Source organism: Podarcis erhardii (assembly GCF_964252035.2).
Source record: "Podarcis erhardii genome assembly, chromosome: 18".
Taxonomy (NCBI): Eukaryota; Metazoa; Chordata; class Lepidosauria; order Squamata; family Lacertidae; genus Podarcis; species Podarcis erhardii.
Window position 1 is genome coordinate 8,267,311 of NC_138516.1, and position 21,489 is coordinate 8,288,799.

Consider the following 21,489-nt stretch of genomic DNA (forward strand, 5'->3'; position numbering starts at 1 on the left):
TGTTCGAAGGATGCTCATCCTTTTCATAAAAATAAAAAGAACCGCGAAATGAAAACGAGGGGGTGAAAAACACACACACATACACACCCGAGAGAGAGAGAGAAAACCGAATTTTCAAAAAATAAAAAGTTCCTTTCAAGTCCACTTTTGGGAAGGAAAGTCTCTTTCTCGCTCCGTCCCAAGCCGCTTCAGTTCTCAAAACGAAAAAAGAAGAGTTTCGAAAAGAATAGAAAATACTGTTCCAATCTGCCTATGGAGATTTCCGTAGGGCTGGTCCGTCCGCCGCGATCCACTAAGTATTGTTGTTTTTCGTGTGTGTGTGTGTATCTTGTTTTCTAAAAGGATCAAAGCACCCAAGGACTTTGCTCGCACGGACCCAAAAACGTATTATTAATTATTACTAAATGGTCTTTTCTTACCACCCCCGGATTCCCGTTCAACGCCCCCCCACCCCCCCAAAAAACTTCGGTCTCTTCGTCCTCCCCTCCCTGCGGTCTTGGTTTGTTTGTTTTCCTTTTATGCTACAACAAATTCGGATTTCATGTCCGCTTTGACTTCCGGTTTCCACACAGAGTCTTCGAAGTCTAGGTCCAGGCTCCCTTCGCTCGACATGCTACTGTTGCTGTTAGTGCGGCTGGACTTGCGGTTGGGTAGCCAGTGGTAAGGGGCACGGGCGTCACGGCGAGCTTTTCGGCGCAACCGCTTCTGCTGCATCAGAAGCTGCAGGCGTTCAACTTTGCAGCGCGTGGCACGGTCCTCCGTCTGCCGCAACCGGTCGCCTGCGAGGGGAAAAACACAGAAACGTTAAACGAGGCATTGGAAAATAAATAAAACGGGGGAAATTTGGAGAAAGACATGCAAAAAAACCCCAACAACATTATTTCCCTGTCTACCACCCTCTTTTATCTGCGGTCCCAGAATCCTGCTGGTCTCAGGGATCCCCAGAGATAGAAGCACTGTTTTTGGGGGGACAGGGGGCGGGCTGGTGTGGGGGACTCCCTGGTCCTGAATGGGGTGATTGTGCCCCTGAAGGACCAGGTGCGCAGCCTGGGAGTCATTTTGGACTCCCAGTTGTCCATGGAGGTGCAGGTCAGTTCTGTGTCCTGGGTGGCTGTCTACCAGCTCCATCTGGTACGCAGGATGGGACCCTCCCTGCCCACAGACCGTCTCACCAGAGTGGTGCTTGCTTTGGTTATCTCCTGCTTGGACTACTGCCATGCGCTCTGTGTGGGGCTACCATAGAAGGTGACCTGGAAACTACAACTAATCCAGAATGCGGCAGCCAGACTGGGGACTGGGAGTGGCCACCAACACCACATGACATAACACCAGTCCTGAAAGACCTACATTGGCTCCCAGTACGTTTCTGAGCACAATTCAAAGTGTTGGGGCTGACCTTGAAAGCCCTAAACGGCCCAGTAGACCTGAAGGAGCGTCTCCACCCCCAATTGTCCAGCCCGGACATCTGGGTCCCTCTCCCAAGGGCCGTCTGGCGATTCCCTCCCTGTGAGAAGTGAGGTTACAGGGAACCAGGCAGAGGGCCTTCTCAGTGGTGGCGCCCGCCCCATGGAACGTCCTCCCTTCAGATGTGAAGGAAATAAACAACTATCTGACTTTTAGAGGACATCTGAAGGCAGCCCTGTTTAGGAAATTTTTAATATTTAACGCTTTATTGTTTTTAACACTCGATTGGAAGCCGCCCAGTGTGGCTGGGGAAACTCAGCCAGATGGGCGGGGTATAAATAATAAATTATTATTATTATTATTATTAGGGACGCAGGTGGTGCTGTGGGTTAAACCACAGAGCCTAGGACTTGCCGATCAGAAGGTCGGCGGTTCGAATCCCCGCAATGACGGGGTGAGCTCCCGTTGCTCGGTCCCTGCTCCTACCAACCTAGCAGTTCAAAAGCATGTCAAAGTGCAAGTAGATAAATAGGGACCGCTCTGGCGGGAAGGTAAATGGCGTTTCTGTGCACTGCTCTGGTTTGCCAGAAGCGGCTTAGTCCTGCTGGCCCCATGACCCGGAAGCTGTACGCCGGCTCCCTCGGCCAATAAAGCGAGATGAGCGCCGCAACCCCAGAGTCGGCCGCGACTGGACCTGACGGTCAGGGTCCCTTTACATTTACCTATTATTATTATTGTGTTTTTTATACTGCACCCCCCCCCCGGGATGCTTTGATGGGAGGGGAGCCTACAAATTTAATAAATAAAGCAACATGGCTTGCCTGCCAGCTCCGTCAAGAACACCTCTCCTTTCCCACCAAGATTGGAGGAAATAAAAATAAAACATTCAACACCCCGATGCCCGGTGTGTGTGTGTGTGTGTGTGTGTGTGTGTGTGTGTGCGCGTGTTGGGAGAGCGAAATCACAGGCACGCCGGGTGTGCACCAGCCTCGAAATGGAGGACTTTCCATCACCTCAGCATGGGGGAAAGCATCTGTGGAGAACCAGGACCCCGTTTCCATGGCAACAGAGACAGGAAGCCCAAGGAGCATCAAAAAAACAATGGCTCTCTTGCACACTTCTTCTTTTTTAAAAAAATATATTTTCTCTCTCTTTCTTCTCATTCTAGCTCTCTCGCTTCTCCCCCCCCCCAAGAGGGTTTCGAACACTTCCCGTCTCAGAGGAGAGAACAAGGAGTCACCCCTGACTTCGTGCCACCCACTCTCTGCCGTCAACAAGGTGCCTTTTTCTCTATCTAACCCCCCCTTTTCCGCGGCTTTGCTATAGCAGCCCGTGGGCGGGAGAACAATTGAGCATATTTTTTTTTGCAAGAGCCGGGGGGGGGGGGGAGATGGAGGCACCAGAAAATGGCGAGGGGGGAGGGGGGAGGGAAGCGAAACGAAAAAGGGAGCCTTGCGAAAACATTATATACATTTATATCTCACTTTTCCTCTGAAGAACGCAAAGGTTTTCTTTTTCTTGCGTGCGTGCAAATGGTCGCTCCCCCCCCCGGGCTGTTTGCAGCCTTTTTAAATCCTCATGTCCTACCTTGCAAGGGGGGCAGTGATTTTTTTCTGGGGGGAACACACACACACGCAGGGGTACGAATACCCTTAAACGTTTTGTGGATCTTTTGTAGCTTTGTCCATTTGCAGTATATATTTTCTGCAAAATGGTGATTTTCTTGAGTCAAAATGAGAGTACCCCCTAATCGTATTTTTTTAAAGAAAAAAGGCACTGTAGAGGGGCCCCAAGAGCCAGCTGTTATTATTATTATTATTATTGTTATTATTATTATTATTATTATTAGCCCAACCCCCTGCAATGCAGGAATATTCAGCGCATATCGAACCTGCAACCTTCTTGTTTTCAGCAACACGCTCAAACCCGCTGAGCTATCCCCCCCCCCACTCAAGGTGGCTAACAGTCCCGGATTAGGAGCCGGGAGAGTCCAGGATTCGAATCCCACCCACCGCCCACGAGCAACTTTGCCAGGAGGGTCCGCCATTCATTCTCTCTCTGCCCCCCCTTTAAATGAATCAAAGCACCCTCCCCTCTGCAGAACCAGGAAGGCAAAAGCCGATGGATAGCCGAGCTGCCGATCACACCCTGTGCCTCAGTTTCCCCCCGCGTCAAATTATGTGGGGGAAGAGACCAAAGGAGAAGAAAAGATTGAGCGATGCGCACTAATGAGAGCGAAAGGGAAGCAGGAGGCAGAAGTTATGTGCCGCGATGGTGACAGGCAGGACATAATCTGGGGGCGGTATTTATTCTAGAGGAATCCATCTGAGGAGACCACGATTGCACTAACGCCTCCAGATGAGAGAGAGGGAGAGAGACCGACTCTGTGGACAGGATGAGGATGGCAAGACATGCCCGCCCTCGAGCAAAAGAGTTTCATAATTGGGGAGGTCTATTCAACAATCCCTGGAGGAGACTCTTGAGAGTCCCATGGACTGCAAGAAGATCCAACCTCTCCATTCAAAAGGAAATCAGCCCTGAGTGCTCCCTGGAAGGACAGATCCTGAAGCTGAGGCTCCAAGACTTTGGCCACCTCAGGAGAAGAGAAGACTCCCTGGAAAAGACCCTGATGGTGGGAAAGACGGAGGGCACAAGGAGAAGGGGAGGACAGAGGACGAGATGGTGGGACAGTGTTCTCGAAGGGACCAGCATGAGTTTGACCAAACTGTGGGAGGCAGTGGAAGACAGGAGGGCCTGGCGTGCTCTGGTCCAGAGGTGGACAAGACTAAACGACGATAGCAACAACAACATTCAACAATCCACGGGGTTTCAAGTCGGCCTCGACTCTCCCTGCAATTTTTGTTTTTTTTAATTAGAATTAAATCAAGGGATGATAGCTATTCGAATTAAATCAAGGGACGATCACTATTCGTCGTTTTTATCTGTTGCATATCAACCTGGCAAGGGATGCGGGTGGTGCTGTGGGTTGAACCACAGAGCCTAGGACTTGCCGATCAGAAGGTTGGTGGTTCGAATCCCCGCAATGACGGGGTGAGCTCCCGTTGCTCGGTCCCTGCTCCTGCCAACCTAGCAGTTCGAAAGCACGTCAAAGTGCAAGTAGATCAACAGGTACCACTCCGGCGGGAAAGTAAACGGCGTTTCCGTCCGCTGCTCTGGTTTGCCAGGAGCGGCTTGGTCCTGCTGGCCACATGACCCGGAAGTTGTACGCCGGCTCCCTCGGCCAGTAAAGCGAGATGAGCGCCACAACCCCAGAGTCGGCCACGCCTGGACCTAATGGTCAGGGGTCCCTTTACCTTTACCTTACTAGAGAACATGCAAAAATGTTTTCATCAGGGCGATCTCTCCGGGACAAAAACCATCTGCAAACTAGCCAAGCTTTCCCATTGAAATGGGACGCCCCCCCCCCAAAACCCTACATGGCTGCTCTTTTTTCGTCCCACTTCCTTTCGCGTTTTTGGTCGGCAAGTGGCAGCCTGCCCCCCAACAACGCAGCCCCACCAAGACCTAACCAGCAGTCAAAACCTTTTATGGTTCAGAAACGGGGGCAAGAAAGGAAGGTGACCTGTTTTCAAGCAGCGAGGAGAAAATAAATAAAGAGAATCTAGGAAACGAGGGGGCGGCTTGCTCCCTCCCTCGCCCCCTTGATGAACACAACCACCAACCCGCAGGTGCGCGCACAGAAATTGGGTGCAAAGCCATGCTTGACACACTTCGGCACGTTCTGACAGCCACGCCACCTCCCCAAAAAACCCCAGTTTCCACCCAACTCCCCCCCCCCAAGAAACAGAAAGGAAAGTGACCAGATTGGGGGAGAGGACGAGAAAATTACTCTGGAGATAGGCAACGGAGCAGGGCCGGCCAGCAAGCAAGGAACAGGTTCGGAAGGTGGAATCCGAAAGATGCACAAAACTCACAATTCATGCACGAGCGTAAAAAACTACAGACGCGTCGCCAGGTGCCAGTCTTTTCCACGGGGGGGGGGCAGATTGGGGGGGCACTGACTCTGGCAGGCAGTGTGCGACGGATATAGGGCAGCGTGCGAGGAGGGGAAGGAGGAGGATGAGAGGAGCTGTAGGTTTCTGGAGAGTGTGGGCTGGCTGTCCGAGGTCCCCTAGGGAAAAAGTGATTCTTGCGAGGTGTTTCCAGGTCCCATCAAATTTGTGTTTTTGTACAGAGTCTCTAAGCCTGGAGCCATCTCCAGCCTCGAAGAGGACTAGGGACTTGGCTCGAGGGCAGCAAGAACAGCCTCGCAGCTACTGCTTACGGCTGAGGCTTATCTGCGTTCCCTTTGGACTCTTTGGACTCCCTCACATCTCCCGCTCCCATTTGCATCATTGTCAATTCTTGCCTGCAATTTATCATCTTATTTACACTCTTGTGTCAGATTCATTTAATTATAATCTATTAATTCTCCAATAGGTTTATAATTTTTCCTCAAACTTACTTATCATCTTAATTCCATCTAGTTTAGTGGTGCACAATTATTTATGATCTAGCATCCTTTCTTAACATTCAACCAAATTACAGTGTTTTTTTAAATAAATCTTGAATTTCTTCCAATCTTCTTCGACCCTCTCTTCTCCCAGGTCGTTCCTGCACAACAACAGTTTGTTGCTGTTGTTGTTTTGTAGCCTGGCTGGATGAAGGTCAACCCAAGAGGAGCGGGTTCAAATCCAGCACGGCCTGCGTTCCCTTTCGTTCCCACACAGCAACACAGCGCCGTTTGTTGTTGCTGCTGTTTTGTAGCCTGGGCTGGGTGAATTTCAAACCAAGGGGCAGCGGGTTCAAATCCTCAACGGCCTGGTCCAAAAGTCCAGGAGGGGAGCAGGGCAGGTGAGAGAGAGAGAAGGAAAAAATCCCACACTCGTCTCCCACCCGCAATTCTCGCAGCAAGGAAAATTGCAAACCCAATAGTGTTTTATTTTGTTTAAATAACCCAAATGAGGTGGAGACACACAGAGAGGCAGGGAAGGGAATTCGGAGGTTATTGCCAGATTTTTTTTGGGGGGGGGGAGGCAGATCCGCCCTTGTCCTCCCAGCCTGGAACGCCGCTTTGCCAGAACTTGGCTGTCAGACAGAAAACTGTCAACCTCTTTCCCGCAGAAGAGGAGCCTCCAATTTTCCGTTTGTGCCACAGAGAGGGTGGCGGCGAGGAGGGGGGAGAGTGGGCCGCCGAGGAGGAGAAAGAAAAGCAGTAACCGTGTCGGTTTTTCTTTTGCGCCCCCGCCAGCTCGCCTTGCTATTTTTGGGACGGGGGCCTTTGCCACACACAGCCTACGGGGGTGCGGAGAGGAAGAGGCGTGAAAGCAGGAAGAGAGAGAAAAAGAGAAAGGAAAAAAAAGATAGAGGGAGCTATCGACCCCCCCCCCACTTCGTTAATCTACTAACTTGGCTCCACGGGGCTTCCAGCACCTCTGGAAGAACAAATCCAGATGTTCTTCTACTGCCGGCACCCCCAAACTCGGCCCTTCAGATGTTTTGGGACTACAGTTCCCATCATCCCTGACCTGTTAGTCATGGATGATGGGTGTTGTAGTCCCAAAACATCTGGAGGGCAGAGTTTGGGGGGTGCCTGTTCTACGGGGTCCTCATGCAACATTTGGTCATGTTTAATCCTTAAATTGGATTTGGGATGGCATGGGATTTTTAAACCCACGTCGAAACCCACGTCGGGCAACACAGGTCCCTGCATTTTAGGGGGCTGGACTAGATGGCTTTGGGGGTCCCTCTCCAACTCTACAATCCTACATTCCCCCAAATGAAACTATGAGCTCACAGGGCATTCCCTATGTGTTTCCCATTTGCAAAATAACTCCTTCAGTCCAATGGGACTTAGATAAGTAGGATAAAAAGGACCCCCTGACCATTAGGTCCAGTCATGGCCGACTCTGGGGTTGCGGCGCTCATCTGGCTTTACTGGCCGAGGGAGCCGGCATACAGCTTCCGGGTCATGTGGCCAGCAGGACTAAGCCGCTTCTGGCGAACCAGAGCAGCGCACGGAAACGCCGTTTACCTTCCCGCCGGAGCGGTACCTACTTATCTACTTGCACTTTGACGTGCTTTCGAACTGCTAGGTTGGCAAGAGCAGGGACTGAGCAACGGGAGCTCACCCCGTCATTGAGGGGATTCGAACCACCAACCTTCTGACCGGCAAGTCCTGGGCTCTGTGGTTTAACCCACAGCGCCACCCACGTTAGATAAGTAGGATAGGATTGGTCAAAAGTCATTCACGTACTCCCCCCCCCCCATAATTCCATAGCCCTGTGCCCTCTGAACGCTTTGAACTACAGTTCCTATCCATGAACGGAGGAAGGGGGCAAGGGGGGGGGTGCTGCTCAAATCCTCTGGAGTGGTCTAAATCAGCTTTAATCTGTAAGCGCCTGGGGGCAGAGACCTTGAGAGTAAAGAGGGCACACATAACTGAACAGAAGCACAAATGGAGATTCTCGCTTCTGCCAGAGGAAAGGGAACCCCTGAATTTAGCAGATCCAAACCGGGAAGAAGGGGTCATGAATGCAAAGTGGCCCATTAAAAGCACGCAGGAGAAAAAGCCGTTATTGGGGGGATTTTAGGCAAGAGAGTATGCAAACGGCACCCACGGAAACTGAACAGAAGAGGCTAAAACTGGAAGGGTTTGCAGAAGGGATTAATGCCACCTATTAGCATCGAGACAGAAGCTGTTCACTTCATCCTTGGCAACAAACAGGGTCACCGTGACCGAGAATATCCGAGCCAAATAGAAAACCAAGAGACATATTTTTTCCCTTGCTCTCTCTCTCAATCCCCTCTCCCCGACTTCCAGACTTACTCTGCAGGGAGTTTCTGCATGTAACACAAAACACCCCACCGTGCTCAGGCGGGATAACTTATCACTTGGGGGGGGGGAAAGGGGGGGAGTCATAATAAAATAAAATAAAATATCAAGTCCTCTCCTTTTGCTGAGCCCCATTTGCACGCAGGCGTTAAAGAGGACCTTCAAGGCTGCATCTCCCTTTTTTAAGAAGGGTAAAAGGCAAAGGGACCCCCGACCATTAGGTCCAGTCGCGGGCGACTCTGGGGTTGCGGCGCTCACCTCGCTTTACTGGCCGAGGGAGCCGGCATACAGCTTCCGGGTCATGTGGCCAGCAGGACTAAGCCGCTTCTGGCGAACCAGAGCAGCGCACAGAAACACCGTTTACATTCCCGCCAGAGCGGTACCTATTTATCTACTTGCACTTTGACGTGCTTTTGATTTGCTAGGTTGGCAGAAGCAGGGACCGAGCAACAGGAGCTCACCCCGTCATTGCGGGGATTCGAACCGCCAACCTTCTGATCAGCAAGTCCTAGGCTCTGTGGTTTAACCCACAGCGCCACCCGTGTCCCCTTTTAATGGGGAAAAGGAGCAAAAAGGAACACGCCCGATATCACACCCATCTAATTCAATACGGCCTACGCTGAACAGCAGCAGCTCTCCAGGGGAGAACTGAACCCGGGACCTTGTGCAAGGAAAGCTCCTTGGGGCTACGGCGCTGCCTAAATATATCCATGTACAACGCTGCCCCTTGCGGAGTCACAAAAGTCAAGACGCTAGCCCTCACTGTTCCAAATTTGGGACTTGGGCTTATTCTGTGCATCGCTCGATCTAGCACAGCGCTGGCCGGCAGGGGTTTCAAACAGAGCCCTACTACCCGGAGAGGTCGGCTTTCGAACTCGGGCCCTTTGCATGCAAAAAGCGGCAGCTTCCTTACAGACCAACAGCAAAGCGAGTTACTAGACCTCATGACCCGAGCCACATTCTGGACTCTTTTTCAGAGGCAGGACTCACCGGAAGGCTTAGACGCTGCCACTTGACTGGGGCAGGGGGCGCCCAAGTGTAAGGACTGGCTAGCAGCTGCTGCGATTTTCTCTGAGGTAGTGTTGCTGGTGAGATCCGGGGATTGGGGCGACGATGGCGACACAGAAGTCGAGGAAAGCGAGCACTGTGTTTGGCACCGCAGCTGCGTCAGGGACTGGGGCATGCCCTGGTAGTGCCGCGTGGCGCTCAACAGGTCGTTGAGGATCTGCAAGATGGTGCCGATGTCCCGCCGGGGCCGCCCGCTGCTGTCCTGGCAATTCGGGTGCAAAGTGCCTGCGGGGGAGAAGCAAAGTCAAGTCGCTAGTCCTCAAGGTTTATCGATTCACAATCTAAACACATGAGGTTGCTTGGCTGGTTTTTCCTCCCTCTCCCCCAGAATTTGTGTTTGTGGTCGGGTGCGGAGGGAAAATTTGGAATTATAGAGGGGGCAGGGACACCCCAAAGGTCATCCAGCCCAACCCCGGCAACGCAGGGATCTCAACATCCCAAAAAGCCTCCAAGGAAGAAGGAGAGGCCGCCGCCTGCAGAGGGAGACTGTCAGAAAAGAGTCTTGTTAACTTCCCTTTCCCGCGCTTGCTTAGGGTGAATGTTAAAGCTTTTGAAGGGCAGGTTTCTAGTCCACATGAGAAGAGGAAGTGGCAATAATCTGGGCCAGGGAACAAACTCTACAGTGTTCTCTTTGGTTTTTTGCTTTTTTAAAAAGCAGCTTGGCTGGGGTACCTCTTCGAATCAACAGAATCCAGTCCAACCCCCTGAAAATTGGGAATCACAGCGAAATACCGTATTTTTTGCTCTATAAGACTCACTTTTTCCCTCCTAAAAAGTAAGGGGAAATGTGTGTGCGTCTTATGGAGCGACTGCAGGCTGCGCAGCTATCCCAGAAGCCAGAACAGCAAGAGGGATTGCTGCTTTCACTGCGCTTCTGGTTTCTGAGATTCAGAATATTTTTTTTTCTTGTTTTCCTCCTCCCAAAACTAGGTGCGTCTTGTGGTCTGGTGCGTCTTATAGAGCGAAAAATACGGTACTTCCTGGCAGGTGGCCGTCCCAACCTCTGATTAAAAACCCCCTCTTCAATGTTGCTGGACGACGAGAGAGTATTCCAATCCTGGCTCTCCAAACTACAAACCCCACGACCCCCAAAGCAGTGGTTAGGCATGGTGAGAGATTTAGCCAACAACGTTTGAGGGACCAAAAGTTGAATAAGTCTAGAATAGAACCCCAATTTATCCCTAAGCACTAGTAGATATTATCAGAGTCCTGCAAGATCCTTTGAAGGGGCTGGAGTGTCACAGATTTCCCAAACCGCAACCAACAAGCCCATTTAATAATAATAATAATATGAATTTATATACCACCCTATACCCAGGGGTCTCAGGGCAGTTAATAAAATCAAGATATAAAACCACAAAATAACTAATAAGAATAAAAACAACCACCCAATAGCCTCCACCCCTACTGGAAAAAAAACCACATTTTGGAAGGGCATAGGATATAATTCATATCAACCAAAGGCCTGGTTAAAAGGGAACGTTTTTCCTGGTGCCTAAAGGTGTATAATGAAGGCGCCAGGTGAACAGATACAAATTGTTAGAAATGTTGAGCTCCAAAATTCACTTTGGTTTCTCTTGTCAGAAACCGGCAGAGATCAGGTTCAGACCTGCTTTGTACAGAAACCCATCAGTTGGCTCTCACAGTTCGTTCAGGTCCATTTTCGATTGTAAAAACGGCACATGGACCTGCGCCAGCTTCAGGGCTCCACAGGGCTCTTCTTCAGCAAGCAAAAGCACCCTGTGATGTTCTGAAGCTTACACACACACCGCTACACGAAGCCATATTTTGTTCCCACGAAAGGCGGAGGGCTCGGAGGAAGAGGAGTTAAGGGTCAACGAAGACTTACCAGAAAACGTCCCCGAAAAAACACCCGGAGCGTGGTTCACGAAGCTTTCGATCACCGCGCCGGGTTTGCGGGGTCGGGAAGGCTGCATGGGGCTGGCACTGGGCGAAGGTTTGCTCCGTGTGGCGCAATCAACCTGTGAAAGGAGGGCAGGGGGGAAAATTGAAGTCTGTTCGAAGAATTGGAAGGGACACCACACGGTCATCTAGTCCAACCCCGGAATCACAGGCAACGAATTCCTGATGGATGTCCGCCCAACTTCTGCCTAGAAACCTCCTGAATAGAGATGCGAATTCCTGCCTCAAACCATATTCAGAAAAGGCTTTTTCTTAACCCCTCCCCAAAGAAAGTCTAATTTGAATTAAGGCCAAAATTGTGGCTTTCTGGTGCCAGGGCTGTCGGTTCAATGGGAGAGTATTTGCTCTGAATGAAAGTTCAATCTCCAGGGAGATCTGGGAACTGCCTTCCATCTAAACCCCCCTGATAGCTGCTGCCAGTCCGTGCAGACAATATTGAATGAGATGGACCAACGCTCTGGCTTGGCATGCGGCAGATTTCTGGCCCTAAATGGTGACAGGCTACAGCTCGGACACCTGCCTTGCATGTAGAAGGTCCCCTCCCAATGTTTAATCCTCTGCAGATCGGGCCAGGAACATCCCCGGAGCGACGCTGCCTATCAGTGTAGACAATACAGAAGCAGAAGGACTAGTGGCCTGTATAAGGGAGCTCCCTATCTACTGTATTTTTCACTCTATAAGACGCACCAGACCACAAGACGCACCTAGTTTTTGGAGGAGGAAAACAAGAAAAAAAATATTCTGAATCTCAGAAGCCAGAACAGCATGAGGGATCACTGCGCAGTGAAAGCAGCAATCCCTCTTGCTGTTCTGGCTTCTGGGATAGCTGCGCAGCCTGCATTCGCTCCATAAGACGCACACACATTTCCCCTTACTTTTTAGGAGGGAAAAAGTGAGTCTTATAGAGCAAAAAATACGGTAAATCGCCCCCCCATGAGGACTAGAGCCTTAGAGGCTTCTGCCCAATGGAGTTTCATAGACTCGTGGAATTGCAGGAGGGTCACAAGGGTCACTCAGTTCAATGCAATGCAGGAGTCTTTTGTCCAATGTTGGGTTCAAAGCTATCACGCAGGGGCTCTCTGCACATGCTCAGGAGCCAGAGGATGGCTTTGAAGACTAGACCCTGGTTTTGGCCCTTGGTTAAACTTTTGAACGGGGGGGGGGGGGAATACAGTGAGATCAGATAACATTTCTGCGATGAAGGAATCCTTTGCCCAACATGGGATTCGAACCCAGAACCCTAAGAGCCTCAAGCTCTTCTGTTAACACTTCCAAACTGAAACGAAGGGGCTCGTGTTCTGTTCGCTGCGTGTATTTGTTTCAACAGGTCTACTTAAGAGCAGGGCTTAGCAGCCACAAGCCGCTCGCGAGAGCAACCGCTGCGGAGAGGCAAGCTAAGAAAATCAGGAGCGACCCTCCCACCTCTGGCTTATGAGCTCCACACACCTCCCTTTTGCAGCCACTGGGGACTAAAAACTTGCTTTTTTAACCCCTACCCCCCAATTCTCAACATTCGGTTCCTGTCTTGCTGCCGAACTCGGCCCTTGGGGAGGGTCTGCGTTAGTTTTGCTCATTGCACACTGGTGGGGTAGTCTCCTTTTCCAAGGCAGAAATCCATGGTGGTTTTGCAACCAGAACCATCCTTGCTTCCTATCCTGCCTGGTTTTTCTGGCATCAATGCACCAAAACCGTACATTTTGCTATTTCAGTATTTTAATGTTGTATTTTAATCTTGTTTTTAAGTTATAGTCATTCAACTTGTTTTTATTATTGCTTGTTAGCCGCCCTGAGCCTGGCCTTGGCTGGGGAGAGAGGGGTATAAATTATTTTTTTTTTATTATTATTATTATTATTATTATTATTATTATTATTATTATTACCGTATTTTTTGCTCTTTAAGACTCAATTTTTCCCTTCTAAAAAGTAAGGGGAAATGTGTGTGCGTCTTACGGAGCGAATGCAGGCTGCGCAGCTATCCCAGAAGCCAGAACAGCAAGAGGGATCGCTGCTTTCGCTCTGCAGCGATCCCTCTTGCTGTTCTGGCTTCTGGGATTCATAATATTTTTTTCCTTGTTTTCCTCCTCCAAAAACTAGGTGCGTCTTGTGGTCTGGTGCGTCTTATAGAGCGAAAAATACGGTGTTTCTTCCTGTGGCGATGGACGATAAGACCCCTCAGGGCCCTGACCATGAGAACCTTATTTCCCCCAAACAACCCCCCATTGCAATAGCTCAGACACGAGGCTCAGGTTCTGGGTTCGAGTCTCCTGCTGACTTGGACTAGGCGCGGACGAGACCACGACTCACCTCCGAACACGATGAGGCGCTCCCCGTGCCGCCGCTCGCCTGGGCCCCGTGCGAGCGGAACATGCCGGCCGTGACGGGCGTCGGGTGGGCGGAGCTACAGTACGTGGGCGGGGCCTGCGGTGGGGAGGCGGAGCTTTCCTGGCAAGCGGGCGGGGAGGCGGGGACCCGGGCGAAGTGGGGGGTGTGGGCGCCCCCGTGGAGAGCAGGGCAGTCGGGACCGGCCGGGGGCGCAGCGGCCGGGTGTTCGCCGCGGCTGGCGATGAGGTGGCGGTGCTGCAGCTGTCCGCCGTTCTGCTGGGCCGCCAGTTGCAGCTGAACAAACATCATATGGTCCCCGACGCGGAGGGCCAAGGTGAGAGGGGATCTTCCAGACAGGAAGTCGTTTACCTGGGGAGGGAAGAAGAGGAGAATGTGAGAGGCGGAGGCGGAAAGGAGGCAGATATCGAAAGCAAAACAAAGCAGATTCATTTTCACACCTCGGAATTCGGAGAAAGGGGAGAAAAAAACCCACAAGCACTTCGTTGAATAAATAATAATAATAATAATAGTAATAATAATAATAATAATAATAATAATAATAATAATAATAATAATTTGTTATTTATACCCCGCCCATCTGGCTGGGTTTCCCCAGCCACTCTGGGCGGCTTCCAACAAAACACTAAACTACAATAACCTATTAAACATTAAAAGCTTCCCAAAACAGGGCTGCTTCAGGTGTCTTCTAAAAGTTTGGTACAGTGGTACCTCGGGTTACAGACGCTTCAGGTTACAGACTCCGCTAACCCAGAAATAGTGCTTCAGGTTAAGAACTTTGCTTCAGGATGAGAACAGAAATCGTGCAGCGGCAGCAGGAGGCCCCATTAAGTGGTGCTTCAGCTTAAGAACAGTTTCAGGTTAAAAACGGACCTCCGGAACGAATTAGGTACTTAACCCGAGGTACCACTGTAATAGTAATAATTTATTATCCATACCCCGCCCATCCAGCTGGGTTTCCCCAGCCACTCTGGGCGGCTTCCAACAAAACACTAAAATACAATAGCCTATTAAACATTAAAAGCTTCCCTAAACAGGGCTGCCTTCAGATGTCTTCTAAAAGTTTGGTAAGTTGTTTTTCTCTTTGACATCTGGTGGGAGGGCGTTCCACAGGGCGGGTGCCACCACCGAGAAGGCCCTCTGCCTGGTTCCCTGTAACTTGGCTTCTCGCAGGGAGGGAACCGCCAGAAGGCCCTCGGAGCTGGACCTCAGTGTCCGGGTAGAACGATGGGGGTGGAGACGCTCCTTCAGATATACTGGACCCAAGGCTATTTAGGGCTTGAAAGGTCAGCACCAACACTTTGAATTGTGCTTGGAAATGTACTGAAACCTAATGTAGGTCTTTCAGGACTGGTGTTATGTGGTCTCGGCGGCCACTCCCAGTCACCAGTCTAGCTGCCGCATTCTGGATTAGTTGCAGTTTCTGAGTCACCTTCAAAGGCAGTCCCACGGAGAGCGCATGGCAGTAGTCCAAGCGAGAGATAACCAGAGCATGCACTACTCTGGCGAGACAGTCCGCGGGCAGGGAGGGTCTCATCCTGCGTACCAGATGGAGCTGCCCTGGACACAGAATTGACTTGCGCCTCCATGGACAGCTGTGAGTCCAAAATGACCCCCAGGCTGCTCAGCTGGTCCTTCGGGGGCACAGTGACCCCATTCAGGACCAGGGAGTCCCCCACACCTGCCTGCCCCCTGTCTCCCCAAAACAGTACTTCTGTCTTGTCAGGATTCAACCTCAATCTGTTAGCCGCATCCATCCTCCAACCGCCTCCAGACAAGCAGGGTGGGTAAAACTCAAAAGAAATAGGATTTTTTTTTATTTTATTCAGATTTTTTTTCCCAGTCAGATTTCTAAAATAAAATGCATTTGGGGGATTTTTTTTCTTCTTCTAAAGATAGTTTTCTGTTTAAGTTACATTATACTCCAAAGGCTATTCATCAGGAAATGTTACAGGTAGATAGCTGCGTCGGTTTGCCATGTTTGAAACAAAATTAAAAAATTCCTTCCTGTAGCACTTTAGAGAGCAACTAAGTTAGTTCTTGGTATGAGCTTTCGTGTGCATGCACACTTCTTCAAAACTTCAGACTGGTGACTTCTGTTTTATTGTATCTGAAGAAGTTTGCATGCACACTAAAGCTCATACCAAGAACTGACTTAGTTGCTCTCTAAGGTGCTACAGGAAGGAATTTTTTAATTTTGTTTCGACATCAGGAAACGTTTTAACTTTTTCATGTGTGCTAAAACTCAGTCCAAGTTTGCTTCTTCTTGTTTTTTAAACCCATTTAACCACATCACTTAACAAACATGGATACATATGCTATAATGTTACCGTTTTGGTTAAATAAATTGTTATTAAGGAAATGATAATTTTTCTCCTTCCAATAAAGTACAGCTGAAAAGTTTTCCAAATATAAACAGTTAACTTATTAAACTTCACAATAATGTCATAATTACCTGTCTATGTATTTCTAATAGTATAACCAAGTCAGTCATTTTTGATGTAACTGTAAAAACTGCTCTGAAAATTTATCATCCCAAAAATGAAACCTTCATCTGGTTGTAAAAATTAAGATTTTGCCAGCAAGAATGAGTCTTTCTGTTAAAAAAAGAGATTTAAATTGTCCTTCTGACTAGTGATTAGAATCAAGTCATACTGACTAGGGATTTAAATCTGGATTTAAATCGATTTGATTTAAATCAAATCCACCCTGACATCAAGGGGTCAAAATTGGCGCAGCTTTAGAGTCAAGTGGCAAAAATCACCACAGCTTGGAAGCCACGAGGTTAAAATCAGTGCCGTTATGAGATCAAGTCGTTACATTGCATGCAGTTTTGGAATCAGTGGTCAAAACCAGGCCCATTTGAGATTGTGGGGTCAAAATTGAGCCACTTCTAAATATTCGGCCCGCTTTCGTGAGTCAAAATGGTCCCCAGCTGCATGCAAATGGACAAAACTCCTTGAGCAGTTGTGAAAACTCACGTCTGCGATATCTCCCCCCGCATACTCCGAATTCTCCAAACGAGGAACAGGGGAGGATTTTTTAAAAAACTTCTGCATAGTCGCCTGGAGACACAGCCCGACTCGCCATAGGTGAGCAGCTACCTGGAAAAGCCTGGTTTCAGAGGCAGCTCACAGCTACAGTCTTACTTTCTAACTACCGTATTTTTCGCTCTATAAGACGCACCAGACCACAAGACGCATCTAGTTTTTGGAGGAAGAAAAGAAAAAAAATATTCTGAATCCTAGAAGCCAGAACAGCAAGAGGGATCGCTGCGCAGCGAAAGCAGCAATCCCTCTTGCTGTTCTGGCTTCTGGGATAGCTGCGCAGCCTGCATTCGCTCCATAAGACGCAGACACATTTCCCCTTACTTTTTAGGAGGGAAAAAGTGAGGAGTCTTATAGAGCAAAAAATATGGTAATTCTCCCCTGGTCTCTTCACTGGCCCAAACAGGACTAATTTAGCCAGCTAGCCCTGGCGATCATCTAATGTTTACTGGAAGGATTTCCCCCCTAAATTGATTTTAGGAGGGAAAAAGTGAGTCTTATAGAGCAAAAAATACGGTAGTTATAATGAATAATACGGGGTCTGTTTTTATGCATATTGTGTTGTTTTTATGATGTTAGCTGTTCTGAGCCTGGCCTCGGTTGGGGGGGGGCGGCGGGATACAACTAATTTTTAAAAACATTATTATTATTATTATTATTATTATTATTATTATTATTATTATTATCATCATCATCATTACTTTGCCTCCTCCAGTCCTTACAAAAACAGCAACCTAGGAACAGTTTCCCCTTGGCCCAGGTTTCCAGTGGAGGATGAGAGCACAGTCCTCACGCCGAAACCGCACCACTCACAGTTCAAAGACTGGGTCCCATGGCAGGCAGCCTGTTCAACAGGTGCAGCTCTGCCGCCCGTCATTCCGAGTTTGGGAGCAGCTGCACCTGACGGATTTCTGCCTGCTGGGGGCTGATGCTCCATTGGGGTGGTGGAGAAAGCCAGCAGATTGGAGGGCCGGGTTTCTCAAAACACAGGCCCCCGCCGCCCATTTTCCACCTCACTGCAGTCAATCACCACCGTGGGCAGACCATAATACCCGACACACCTGTGCGATCTGCCGGGATTTGGGTGGGGAAGCCCCAGAACAAGCCCTGGTCCCCGGGAGGGGAGGGTGTGGGGAGAGAGCAGTAAATATTTGCTTAAGCAGGTGGGGTTCGCTGGTCTAGGGAGGAGTCTTTTAAAAGAACATAACTAGACATTTCGTCCTCGCCAACTTAAGAAGGTAAAGGGTATGAGAAGCAAACTGAATAATAATCTGGTTTTTCCTCCCTTCCATGCCACCACCGAGAAAAGGTAAAGGTAAAGGTAAAGGGACCCCTGACCATTAGGTCCAGTTGTGGCCAACTCTGGGGTTGCGGCGCTCATCTCGCTTTACTGGCCGAGGGAGCCGGCGTACACCTTCCGGGTCATGTGGCCAGCATGACTAAGCCGCTTCTGGCGAACCAGAGCAGCGCACGGAAACGCCGTTTACCTTCCTGTCGGAGTGGTACCTATTTATCTACTTGCACTTTGAGGTGCTCTTTCGAACTGCTAGGTGGGCAGGAGCAGGGACCGAGAAATGGGAGCTCACCCCGTCGCGGGGATTTGAACTGCCAACCTTCTGATCAGCAAGTCCTAGGCTCTGTGGTTTAACCCACAGCGCCACCCGCATCCCAGATAAGGGTCACCACCGAGATAAGGGCCTGCAAAGCAGCCGCGAAGCGGGTGGGTTTTTAAAACCATGAGACGCTTCTAATTCCAGAGTTCTGGGTTCGAGCCCCATGTGGGGCAAAAGGTTCCTGCGTTGTAGGCGGGTTGGGCTAGATGAGCTGTAGGTTCCCTTTCCAACAATGCCTTAGGGCATGGGTAGGCAAACTAAGGCCCAGAGGCCGGATCCGGCCCAATCGCCTTCTCAATCTGGCCCACGGACGGTCCAGGAATCAGCGTGTTTTCACACGAGTAGAATGTGTCCTTTTATTTAAAATGCATCTCTGGGTTATTTGTGGGGCATAGGAATCCGTTCACCCCCCCTCAAAATATAGTCCGGCCCCCCACAAGGTCTGAGGGACAGTGGACCGGCCCCCTGCTGAAAAAGTTTACTGTGTCTGTTTGATAATGTGTGCTTTGCTATGCCTAATAAAGGATATTTGATTTGGAAAAAGTTTGCTGACCCCTGCCTTAGGGATTTCTGGAGTTTATTCCTCCTTCAAAGGCAGTGGAGGTTTTTAGGAGAAGACTTTCCCTTCTGCTTTTCTCGCTAGGAGTTGTTCAACCGACACTTCCGAAAACTTTTTGCAATGAGCACGGACGGACAGAGAGGAATTCTCCTTTCTTGTTGCTGCAGAAATGTCAGCAAAACGGAGAGAGCAAAGTAATAAAAATCTAGGTAAAGGTAAAGGGACCCCTGACCGTTAGGTCCAGTCGCGGCCGACTCTGGGGTTGCGGCGCTCATCTCGCTTTACTGGCCGAGGGAGCCGGCGTACAGCTTCCGGGTCATGTGGCCAGCAGGACTAAGCCATTTCTGGCGAACCAGAGCAGTGCACGGAAATGCCGTTTACCTTCCCACCAGAGCGGTACCTATTTATCTACTTGCACTCTGAAGTGCTTTCGAACTGCTGGGTTGGCAGGAGCTGGGACCGAGTGACGGGAGCTCACCCCATTGCGGGGATTCGAACCGCCGACCTTCTGATCGGCACGTCCTAGGCTCTGTGGTTTAACCCACAGCGCCACCTGCGTCCCATAATAAAAATCTAAGCGCACCCAAAAAACCACTCCTTGCATCATCCGTGACCCTACTCGACTCCAACCCCCTCCCCCAGCACCTGCTAGGATCCTTTCAACACCCTAGACCTCCCCACAACTGTTCATGCCCCATCTACACACACAGAAGAAATGGAAGACAACACCCCCCGGCTTCAAAGTTTCTGAGAAACCCGTGGGAACTGAGGGGGGGCCGGATGCCGGCAGTGGGCGCGAAAGCAGCGAAGTTGAGTTTCGGACAGCCGGGAAGTTGAGCAGAGCGAGGTTTAGCAGGCTGCTACCTGGAGGAAGCAGACCTGAAACCACCTCTAGCACGCAAATTATTATTATTTTCGAAAGGTTAGAAGGCACCTAAACACGGAAGAAGTGGGACGAACCTCAGCGCTGCTCTTTTCTGCAGGAACAGCATCATAAACAAAACAGATGTGGAAAGCATCAAGCAAAAAAACCCCCCGTATGTTAAAAAAATATACCGTGTTTTTTGCTCTCTAAGACTCACTTTTTCCCTCCTAAAAAGTAAGGGGGAATGTGTGTGCGTCTTATGGAGCGAATGCAGGCTGCGCAGCTATCCCAGAAGCCAGAACAGCAAGAGGGATCGCTGCTTTCACTGCGCTTCTGGTTTCTGAGATTCAAAATATTTTTTTTTCTTGTTTTCCTCCTCCAAAAACTAGGTGTGTCTTGTGGTCTGGTGCATCTTATAGAGCAAAAAATACGGTAAATTGATTTAACAAATCATGCATATTCAGACCTCGTAACTGTTTCTGTATTCTCTTCACCGACACTGGGGTGGAAGTGGCTGAAATACCCAGGAATGGTGACCTCGAGGGGCTTCTGAGCATGTGCAGAGTGCAGCCCCGCTAGCTAGTGTAGAGTACGCATTCCTATCCCCAGGGATGCAAAGATTGCGGATGTAAGTCCTTCGGCACGTGGTCTAATCTTCCTGCCTTCATTTGCAGCCGAAACCCAAGACTGTAAGCGCCTCGAGGGCAGAGACTGGGTTTCCTGGTTGCCGCAATGGGCCACATTGCTACCAGGGATGTGGGGCAAAATAGAAGAGGGCAAAACACGCCTGTTCTGGTAATTACCCTATGGAACTCCCTGCCACAAGAAGGGTATGTGGAAAACCCAGGAATTTATTTATTTGGGGGGGGGACTCTTGCACTGAAACCCAGGAATTTATTTATTTTTGGGGGGGGGACTCTGTCTCCTGCATTGCAGTGGAGTCGGACCAGATGACCCTCATGGTGCCTCTGGAAGGGAGAATTCGAACTCAGACCCCACCCCACAGCCATGAAGCTCAGAGCCTCTCAAACATACTGTCCGGGGTTGTAGCATGAATGAAGCACAACCAACCCCCCCTCCAACCGAATTATTTGGAGCTAGTATATGGATCAGCCATGGAAAAGGGCAGTCTATCTGCGAGTGCAAAGGATGGTCTCTTCCATCAGGGCCAGAACAAATGCTTGCCTCTATGACAAACTAAGGCCCGGGGGCCAGATCCGTCCCAATTGCCTTCTCAATCCGGCCCACGGACGGTCCGGGAATCAGGGTGTTTTTACACGAGTAGAATGTGTCCTTTAAAATGCATCTCTGGGTTATTTGTGGGGCATAGAAATTCATTCATTTTTTATTTTTTTTTTGCAAAATATAATCCAGCCCCCCCCCAAGGCCTGAGGGCCAGCGGACTGGCCCCCTGCTGAAAAAGTTTGCTGCTCTATGACAACCTCGAGCCCTCCAACAAGGGCTTGAGGTGACCCAAGGCAGATCTACAGGACTAGAGACTTGGCCTTTGCCCCCCCCCCCAAGTCTGGAGAGCTGGGGGGGCAGAAAGGAGAGAAGCCGCGTTCTCCAAATCTCCAGGCGTCTGGCATCACCCCCCCCGGCCTGCGCCAGTCACGAAATTCCAAAACCAGCCCAGCCGCAAGGGAGCCTCTGCCGTCAAAAGACCCTCTTCCCCCCCCCCACCTGCCGGCCGCAAGTCACGACTCCCGGTCTGTGTGTCTCTCCCTGCAGCAACCGCCCCCACCGGCGGCACAAAAGACCGCTGGGCACCCGCCCGGTTAAAAAACAACCAGCATTACCCGTCACCGTGCAATAAGCAGCAAGCAATATTTATT

At 50.1% G+C, this 21,489-nt stretch overlaps 1 protein-coding gene across 2 annotated transcripts in view; it reads right to left on the minus strand.

Annotated features, from left to right (window-relative positions):
- Nucleotides 1-508: 508 nt before the first annotated feature.
- MIDN (midnolin) overlaps nucleotides 509-21,489 on the minus strand; it is a 46,513-nt gene continuing 25,532 nt past the window's right edge. For both annotated transcript variants that reach the window (XM_081846282.1, XM_081846283.1), the window contains exons 5-8: nucleotides 13,535-13,921; nucleotides 11,157-11,289; nucleotides 9,230-9,532; nucleotides 509-779 (exon numbers count right to left, since the gene is read on the minus strand). In XM_081846282.1, coding sequence (XP_081702408.1) covers nucleotides 517-779; nucleotides 9,230-9,532; nucleotides 11,157-11,289; nucleotides 13,535-13,921 — 1,086 coding nt within the window. In that variant the 3' untranslated portion in view covers nucleotides 509-516. The remainder of the gene's footprint in view (nucleotides 780-9,229; nucleotides 9,533-11,156; nucleotides 11,290-13,534; nucleotides 13,922-21,489) is intronic.